This window comes from Aptenodytes patagonicus, chromosome 5, assembly GCF_965638725.1.
Source record: "Aptenodytes patagonicus chromosome 5, bAptPat1.pri.cur, whole genome shotgun sequence".
NCBI lineage: Eukaryota > Metazoa > Chordata > Aves > Sphenisciformes > Spheniscidae > Aptenodytes > Aptenodytes patagonicus.
Window position 1 is genome coordinate 12,099,978 of NC_134953.1, and position 10,315 is coordinate 12,110,292.

At 40.2% G+C, this 10,315-nt stretch overlaps 1 protein-coding gene across 2 annotated transcripts in view; it reads right to left on the minus strand.

The window, feature by feature from the left end:
* FRMPD2 (FERM and PDZ domain containing 2) overlaps positions 1-8,105 on the minus strand; it is a 62,842-nt gene extending 54,737 nt beyond the window's left edge. For both annotated transcript variants that reach the window (XM_076338677.1, XM_076338676.1), the window contains exons 1-4: positions 8,041-8,105; positions 7,041-7,163; positions 5,092-5,223; positions 1,470-1,554 (exon numbers count right to left, since the gene is read on the minus strand). In XM_076338677.1, the coding sequence (XP_076194792.1) occupies positions 1,470-1,554; positions 5,092-5,223; positions 7,041-7,163; positions 8,041-8,077 (377 nt within the window). In that variant the 5' untranslated portion in view covers positions 8,078-8,105. The remainder of the gene's footprint in view (positions 1-1,469; positions 1,555-5,091; positions 5,224-7,040; positions 7,164-8,040) is intronic.
* Positions 8,106-10,315: the final 2,210 nt, after the last annotated feature.

A 10,315-nucleotide genomic window follows, 5' to 3' on the forward strand; every position in this document is an offset into this window, starting at 1 on the left:
AAAGGAACATTTTCTTGGCAGCATGATTTTAGATCAAGGATATCAAGATGATACCCAGGTTGGTAGTCAGAGGCATGGCAATTGCTCCAAAATACTGAGTAAATAAATCTTCTGTTACTGATATCATTGCCAGGTGTGTGATGCATATATAGATGTCTGTATACACACACACATATATATGTATGTGTGTGTAGTTAGACAGGTAGACAGAGAATTCTTTCTTCACAAAAGCTGCCACTATCCTGCAACCTGCTTGTAGTTACTTCTTACTGCAGGTTTAGAGGTGCGCTGGGGTATCTCACACCGCTCAGATTATCGTGGCTGATTTATCAGGAAGTGCAAACTGTTTACTTGGGATACATTTAATTGGGAGTTGGTCTAAATGGAGCATTTCTTGTGGGCCTGAATTACTCATGTCATGGTTAAAAGAAGAAACTCCTGGTTAACTGGGTCAAGAACTCAATTTAAATCGGATGTCTGTAGGGATTACATGGTGCTTAACTATGGGTTCCTGGTCTTTGTGGTGCCTAGAGGCTAGCAGTACTTACATCTCTTCTTCATTTGGAAACAGCCATGATTACAGCTGCACTATGCTAACACCCAGTCTAGAAAACTCTTGTTTGGCAGCAGTGGTGTTTGCTTGGCTTTTGAAAAGGAGTTAGTATCAGTTGTACAATTCTCAGCTTTCCTTATCTATGTACAGGGCTGCTGTACATGCCATGGTTGAAATGAGGCTAATCCTCATGACAGAGCAGAGGTGTTTACTGCTTGTGTCCTTGGGTTACCTATAACTCTTCAGTAAAGTGGTAGCACAGGGCTGGACATGGTTGACAAAAGTGAAACAAATCAATCTAAGAACTGAGATGGAAATGCAAATAATCCACTGAAAATGATGGATCGTATACGTGGTCTGTCATAAGCACTCCAGAGCACATCATGCCTCTGCTAATGTGACAGCAAGGCAAGACCAGATCCAAAATCTGAATGTAGACAAATACGGACTCTGCAGAATGCCTTGCCAGTGAAAGCAATGACTGCTCATACCTTTTCAACAGGTTTTTCCCTTCCGCGCTCTCTGTGGAGCTGCTTCCCAGTTGTTTCAGTCACAGTGAGCTATTGCTGCTTACCCGTCTGATTCTGACGGAGACACACTAGAGGCAGCTGTTCTGGGAGGCCAGTGACATCTGGCAGGACACAGTGGCAAAGAGTAAAGGTGGAAAACTTCAGTGTGCTTGTTTTGTAGGGACTGTTCAAGGCCCAATCTCCATTTCACTGGAGCATTGGGACTGTTTCGCCTGGAGCCAAACCAAGTCTAGGTGCACTTTCATTCTACATAAAGAGTATCTATTATCAATACAGGTTCAGACAGCGATCCAGCCATTTTCTGATAATGACATTGCCACACTAGTTGTCTGCTTCACTTGGTAATAAAACAGCTTCCGTCTTTTAGGAATACGAGTTTTGATTACCTGTTTATGAAGAGCTTGTAGCTACTTTGTGTCCTCGACCCACTAAGAGTGGGGTCCCATGACCTGTGTGTCTGTGGAACTCTCCCTGAAATGAATAAGGGAAATTTCACAATTGAAGCAATTGTAGCAGCACTCAGCATCAGATCTTGGGACAATTACAACAAGGAGGAAATTTAGACTGGCTACTTCCTCTGTTGTGTCCTTGCTTGGGCATGATAAATGGCTATTTGATAAGGCTAAGTGAATACTACACCAGCAGTAGTCCCAGTTCTGTAGTTATTGTTACTTCCTCTTCATAACCCTTCATGTGAATGTAATTTGGAAAATAGCTGTGTAGGTACAATGGTTGTTATTTCCATATATATGGGGGTAATTTGTGAAACAGCTTTTGCTTTTCAGAAATCACCCCTAGTATTCTTTGTTCTTCTATTTCCAGGCATAAAACTGGGGGGGGGACGGGGGGAAGCCATGAAACTTCCCTGGCTTAATCAGAGTAGGATATAAAATCACTGAAATGAAAACTGTTTAGAAATATTCCACTGGTTATTTGCTACATTAAATATATTGTGAATGTTTTTACATCATAAAAATCTGGTGGGAATATAGGATGGTTTGTGAGTCATTAGCAAATAAGATTTGTATAATTTTTCACCTTCAATCATCTTTGATGCTACAGAAAGGATGGGCATTGCTTTGTCCTAATACACGAAGGCTGGAATTTAGAGGTAGAACCAGAAAGGGTTATGCAAGTGGTAGTTCCATGAACATTTCTTCTAGCAGCAGCGATGTTTTAAATCCTTTAGGGAAGGGTGGGAAGGTTAAATTTTTCTTCATTTGGATCATTCCATTGATCTTATTTGAAGCATTGCATATCAAACTATTGCATAGGCAGAATGATAGAGGTGATAAGATGAGCTATGTGGAAGCAATCATTTAGGTCAGCTTTTTCTCCGGGTAAAATATCCATGAACTACTCCCTGAGACCTCACTGAATTCCAACATGAAAACATGACATTGAATTCTAGTGTACCAACCACCAACTGCAATTTTAAAAACTACAAAATCTACAGTCACATTGCTAAAATATGCATAAACATGTTTTTTCAAGCTACAGATGGTAGTAACAAAATATGAGATTTGAGATAAGCCAAATACTCAGGGCTAGTTACCAAAGTTAAGATTAGGTCCTGTGTTCTAAAATGACATGCTTTTTAATGAGAAAGCCTTGCAAAAATCTCTGCTGATGCTATAGGTTTCACATAATTGTATAAATATACTTTGACGAGCACATAAAATTCCCCTTAGTTTTTCTGTCTCAGCTGTTATGGCAGCGGGACAAGTTGGCTAGTTTCAGTGGCCAGGCTGACGTGCTTTGATCACAAATCCAACATGTTCCTGATGTTTAAGTAACATGTGGCCCTCAAAGAAGTTGGTGCTGTAGATGATTAATTTATTATATGTTAAATGAGCTTCTAAAGTACAGTCTGGGTAGAGATATTGATCTCCCTTGGTAATGGTGCTCTGATAGATGGTAATATTTCTTTTCAGGGAAGAATGCATTTTTCTAATACATTATCTCATGAAAGAATGTCTGCGGCAAACAAGCTCTCACATTCTGTGTTTTCTCCTGTATTTTTAGAGTTTTGCCTTACAAAATCCTGAGTACAAACAGCTACCGATGTTTCAGTGGAGACTGAGACACACACAAATTCACTGGAATGAGCCTTTGTCAAGTTTATGACCAAAATTTTTTTTAAAAGGACTTACAAAACAGGCTCCTGAGTTTACCTTCACTATGCGCCACTAGGTATGTGACCGACACATGCGTCACATAGGGAGCAGCTGCAATCCCAGGTTTTTATTGCTGCTGATATTGATTGCAATTCTGGAGCTTCAGAAAAGCAGCACCTTGCAGGAGGAGAGTATCAACAGCAGTTGTATGAGTAACCTCACCTTCCTCATCCTCGGGGCTGAGGGCTTGGGGCTGAGAGGCTATTACATGTTTTTGGTTTTTTTCCCCAGGATGTATTCGCTTTCTCTCTGTGAATTATCTCCTGGCAGATTTGTGATAATGCAGTGTGCACCCAGTTTTTTTGCCATCTTTCCTAGGGAAATTAGTCCCTTGAGATCATTCTCTATGCCTTTCATTTTTGCCCAGTAAATTTTAAATCTTTCAAATTTGGAAGAGTGTGGGTAATATGTTCCTACGAATTTTATGACGATCAGCAGCTGGATATCATAAACCTAAATTAATACTCCCCAGAGAAAAAGCAAGGACTACTCAGCAGTTTTCTGTTATTTATGGCATCAATGAACTAACCAGTCGGTGTGCATACCTTGTTGCATTGTAACTGATGTAGTGGACACTAGGGTTATTGCCTTAGGGATGAAATTTCTGGGATAAAAAAACCCAGAGCATGTTTGAATCCATGCCACAGCAGGACCTAGTACTTCATTTTTCATGGAGGCTCATAGAGGGAGGAAGTAAACTGTGAAGTACAGAACTGAACTTCCACCTGTGGGTCTGGAAGCTCAGGAGAAGTGTCCCAGGCAGGATGGAAAAAAAGGTTGAAAGCAGATGGGAGGGTGGGTAACTGTGGAATGGAGAACAGAAATGGGCAGGAGTCTGAGAATGGGGAGCTGGCATGGTAAGTTTGGTTTTTTAGAAGACGCTAATGACATTTGGCAACAGGAACTTTTTGCTCTTGGGCAGTGTGAATGTCCTGTCTAGGTGTCCCTAGCTCAGATTCCAATTTAAACATGAAGATACACATGCACAGCAGTACTCCTCTTCCTGCTGAATTCCCTTCTTTGCTTCACAGTATCTCCCTACACCGTGATTTAAGTGGTTTGGGAAGGACCCTGATTGATGTCTACCACAGTGTCTTCACTGAATGGATCCTCTCCCAAACAGTTTCGTTCATGCTGTTCCTGCCATAAAAGGATTGAAAGTGGAGCTAAAATTCCAACTCTGATATCTCCGGACAAAGTAAATCAGAAGAGCAGCATTGCAACCTGGCATTTAGCACAATGAAAACAACACGCTGAGCAGGAAATACACAACGACTTCAGGACAAAAATGAAAAGAAAACAAAGGGTTATTTGGTTGTTTTTTTCCTCTAGATTTCAGAATTAGCCCCTTTGGTTTTGAATGGGCTTGAAGAAACACTAATCCCCACCGTTCAAGTCTCAGGTGTTATTCATAGATTCAACTGATTTCAGTGCTGCAGTCTTGACATTGCCCATCATATGCATTTGTGGAGTAGCTCCACCGTTTCTCATCTGTTTCAAGACCCCATGTGCCAGAAACATGCTGTCAGGCTTTGTCTGTGATCTGCTGAACAGCTTCACCTGACAAAGGGGGCATAAAGCAAGAAAGAGGTGATCGTGCTGCATGGTAACCAGGGAATACATAGCTTTACAGGAGGACACAAGTAAAAAGGAATCCAGTATAAAAGGATCTTTCTTCTCTGCAGCTTAGCACAAATATACCTCCCTAGTCATGTAACCACAAGTGCATGGGAGTACCTATCACCTGACCATACACGGGTAGTCTTACATGTCAGGGGACAAGAGAGATGAGTACATAATTCATAAACATAATCTTTCAGGAAAATCTTACCTCTCCTGTGTCCTCGGTTAGACAGTATCAAAGACGTACTTTCAGAAATACTATTAGAGTCACTGTAGTCCACAGAGAGTTGTCTGTAATCTTCTGTTGACCGACTATAATTCATTAATCTGGACCCTTTGTCTGGAAACAGAAAGGAAATATGGTGAATCACATACTTTAATTATAAATCATTGTATCTGTATGAAAACATAAATAACATTTGGCTTGACTAATTTTTATATAGTCCATGTCTGTCTGTCTTCTAACCCTGACTTCAATTCCTTAAGGACCGAGGAAAGCTTGGTAACTTCATTCTATTACTTTCATAATCTTATTCTGACCCAAAATAGTTCTCATAGTTCTCCTCAACCATTCCAAATAAAACAAATCTAATATATTAATTCTATTTTGCATGTTTAACTGAAAGTTTGCAAAGTGCAGATAACCCGCAAAATTTTCCTTCTTTATATTCTGAGGCCCAAAACCTTCTGCTATGAAGCATTCTTTCTGTGTGCTGGACGGACATCGCCCAGACACAGTCCACTACCAGAGTCGGCTGCAGAAATTCCATTAAGGGGTCATCCTATGGTATTGGTACATCCATTAGGAAGTACATATTTCCGTTGCACCCTAACTTTACTTTGGTTGCATTGTCACTTGTCCTTTTCCAGAACCTCTGAAGGTGATAATTTTTAATTAAAAAAAAAAAAGAAAGAAATGGAATGCTGCCTTGCAAAGTGTGGCTCACACGTTCTCAATGTAATCGACATCCTGATTCATTGAAGTCCTTTGGCAAGTGTAAGCCACCTGACCTGAATCCCTAGAAAACACAGAGATCACCCCAGATACATAATCACTAGAACCAGTGGAAGGGAAATGGCAGGAATTTGTGGCTAATAGGAGCTTGAAGATGGGACCATCCCTTTTGGTAGCAGCAGTTTTCACCAGCTTACGCAAGTGTGAATCTATAAGCCCAGTTTCTGAATGAGTGAGTGAGCCAATATGATATGAGGGGTGGTTTGTCTGAATGTGTTAAAAAGAATCTCCTTTTCTTATGACCAATAATACCTAATAGAAATGTTCCACAGGTTTTTAACTGTGTGTTTAATTCTAGCTGAAGTTAATGGAACATATATGTGATTTGCTGAATAGGAGTTGGATTGTTCATATGCCTAATGTCGAGCATATCCAAAAAAAGCCTGCATAGCTTCGGCCAACCTTCCCCTTGCCCCAAAATCAGAGATTTCTGTTGAAGTGAACAGTACAATGTAGAGACTAGAAAAAAGACCTATCTGAACCTGAAGTCCCCATTTAGTTACAGTTAGAGAATTACTCTGAGGGATAATAAAATCTTGATCTTAGTCAAACGAAATGTGAAATTAGTATATGCTGGTTTATTTATATAGTGAGCAGGATTTGGCCTTGTGTCTTGAAATCGCTCCAGGAACCCATGTATGAATTTATAAAACATCTTTTGAATAGAAAAATGGAACTAAAATCAAAAAGAAACTACAAATCTTTGCTTGAGTAATCAAATAGGAAGGATGAATATATATTCCTTAGTGGCAACAGGATAACTTCACAGAATCACACTCTACCTTTGAAAATACACTGGAGTATACAAAGTACAAAACTAGTTTTGAAAGTAGGGGTTTTTTATATGCACAGGTTTTATGCAGAGTGCTTTAAGAGTTGAGTCTGTGCAAGCTGATTCGTTATCATTGCTTCACAGCCCTCAGACTACTGTCCTTTGAGGAAATAAGGAACAGAAACCTTGCTGACTTGCCTCAGTGTCTTTCCATTATAAAGTCATTTATATGTAAAGCAATAAATATCCTATCCAACACGACATGTAATCACTACAGCATGAAATTAAACAATTCACCTAGCTTGGGAAAGACTCAGAAAAGGCTGGATGTATCCTTACTAGACAGTTCAGATTATAAGGCTTTCTTTACCTTGGTGAAAATTCATCTGGGAGGACAGTGGTGAGGTGTCCGATATTTTCTCATGCAGTCTTTTCCTTATCACATGACTTCTGTTAAGCTGAGAGGCTGTGCTGTCTTCGGTGACTACCCACTCTACCTAGAAGATAGTAGTACTGCAAGTCAATGTCATATGATATGTGGACTTCAGACTCTCATACTGAAGTGATCCTTGCCCTCTGCTTGTCAGAGGCTGCTGATTTGCTTGGTATAAGCAACTTCATCTTCTCAGATTAACACAAAGCTGGATTGAGTTTTGATGGCTTCATGCTCTCATGTTAGCTGTGTTTAAGAGGGGACACCCTCTGTTACAGTGGGAAATAGAGTAATAGAGAGTGCAAGGGAAAAGGTCATCTCAGAATGTTAATGAATACTGGTTGAAAACAGAAAAAAGTATTTGCAGTGTGTTTTCTTCCAGTTTCATCCAGCTTGTCAACAAAAAATGTTTGTTGATACTTCGAATCTTGAAAAAGACTCAGGTGCTCGCTTATTAAGGACTTCACATGGTCAGGCTTGATTGCACAGCAAATGTTCAGTTCCACTCAAGGACGATGAATGAAATTCTCAGTATGATGTAAATGTGATTTCTTTGAATTTCACAAAGGAAGTCTGAAACCAGAGTGGCAATGGGGAACTCTTTTCTCTTGTGTGAAGTCCATTCCTTTGGCCAATATGAAATCTCTGTAAAGGTTACGATTGCTTCAGTATTAACCAAAGAAATTAAGATAAAGTAAGCACAAAAGCTGGATTTGTATAATTTCCCAGGAGTGTAAGAGTGGTGTGAGAGATGGCTTCATTGCCTCATTTGCTTGTACACATGCCCACTCAATTTCCTGCGTAGAAGTCTAGAACCAAATCTCACTCCCTTAATTTATACAAGCATTCAGTTCAGGCAACTGCTCACCTGTATCCCATGTTGCTGCTCACCTCTCTCACCAAAGAAAAGGAGATGATTGGAGTATGAGAGTAGTACCTACCTCACTGACGCTTCCCACAGCAAACTGGACCATTTTCTTTATGTAGACATTTGCTGGTAAGGAAGCAGATTCCTTCTGATGTGCCTCACATGCTTCCAGAATTGATTCAGGAGAAAGTCTTTTATGTGGCAGATCTTCACATAGTGTCAGCAAGAGCATGTGTAGTTGATCACTCAGCTGGAGGGACTGAGTCAAAATGGAGGTACTGTTAAATGACATTTCCCAGTGGTCTGAAATCCTGTGTAAACTGGGACCAGGAATTTCTGTAAACCTTTCACCCTGGGTGAGAAATTGGCACTGAATTCCTTTAGGCTTTGGGAAAATTCCAGACAGGCAGCATAACAGCACTAAATGGAGCCTCTAATGAGATCCAGGGTAGCCTTGGAGGGAACTGGCATCTACAAGGAGGGTCATCAGCCCGTGTAGGGGCTTCTTTGTAACAGACAACAGCTCAGTCTGCTCCACAGTTTTGCTAATTAGACTGAATCTTAAAGATTCATGCAAGTAAGACATGTGGCAGCATTAGCTTCAAAAAGGTGAGGAGTTATACCAGCCAAAACTGTTGCCATAGAGACCAGATACTTAAATTTTAGTCATTTAGCTTATAGAGCCTTTTCTCTTAGACCATGTATACCCATGAAAGGGAGGTTAAATCTACTAAAAGCTTGTGCTTTCAAATCAAAAACATGCAATCAAAGGCATGGATATAGAAATGAAGCAAAATCTGTGCTACAAATCTTTGAATGGATTCTGGGTAAGCAAGAAATGCAAAATTTCAACTAGCAGAGATGCTGGTAGAATTTACTCAGAAATAAGGAGAGTTAATTTTATTCCAGTATCCCATTCTTTGAAAAAGCACATAAACGTGCACAGCACCACAATCATGCTGACATGTTTTTCTTTCAGCCCTTCCTATCATAGAATCATAGAATCATTTAGGTTGGAAAAGACCTTTAAGATCATCGAGTCCAACCGTAAACCTAACACTGCCAAGTCCACCACTAAACCATGTCCCTAAGCGCCTCATCTACACGTCTTTTAAATACCTCCAGGGATGGGGACTCAACCACTTCCCTGGGCAGCCTGTTCCTTATTACAGTCTTGGAATAAATAATCTTCACTCTTAAAAGCAAGGTACAATTCATCTTAATGGGAACAACTCTGGTTTTTGAAGAAAAAGGAAAAAAGAAAAGGAAAGTAAAGATGAGGCCTAACTAGATTTCTGATTTGGATGAACTGGTATTTTTGATGAAGTTTGGACCTCGACACAAGCTTTCCAATTCTTTCTAGTGGTCCAAAACATAAAGCCCCTCTTACTGAGACTTCAGATTATTCCTCTCAATCTCTGAACCTACCAATATAAGACAAAATAAAAGAAAACAAAAATGTTTGTGTTACTGGCCTGGTTTGGAGGAACCTGGTAGTCTGCTGACCAATAGAGGGACATTCCTAAGGAATACACCAACATCTGTCAAAACAGAAAAGGAAACCCTTTCTGAAGTCAACATTAAATACAGAAAAGCCTCATACTAGAGAGACCATCATTTTGTGTCTTTGGTCACAAAATGGCAGAAGCCAAACAGATAATTTTTTTGAAAACTAGACTAGATGAAACATATATAAAAGTACAATAGTGACTCTTGGCTTATGGACTAGAGAGCATGCAATGAGTATTGTTCAGCTTGAGGGGCAGAGCCAGGCTGCCCTCTATCCAATGATGCCATGAGTAGGGAAAGAAATTTGAACTCCTTTCTTAGATTTGAAGCTCTCCCATTGGCGATTAAAGTTCTCCCCTACCTGTGGGACTGACTAGCAGTCACGTCCAGGAAGAGGATTACCGGAGTAAGGGCCATCTATTCCGAAGCTTCATGTTTCTGCATAGCGTCTAAGTGATCAGTTATGTGGGAGACTGAAGCTCCTGTGTTCTGCCTGAGAGAAGTATGCACTGATGTGGTCCTTGTGGTATTTAAAACTTTTAGGTACCTGAGTGTTGTATCTTACTGTCTTGCCAGAAAGACTCATTTGGCAGGGAGAAGAAAAGTAAATTGTTAACAAAGCTGAACATATTTCTGACTTCCTGGGAGTGCTTCCACTCTCTGATTGTATAGATACTGCAGTCCTGCTGCTTCTGGGATTACAATTACCACATCTGGTCAAACATGATGTTCATAGAAATATTATTCCTTTCTGTGGGTCTTTACAAATAATACATTTCTGCAGACCTTGAGGACTGATGTTCAAAATTGATTTTGATGTTGACATGCACGCTAA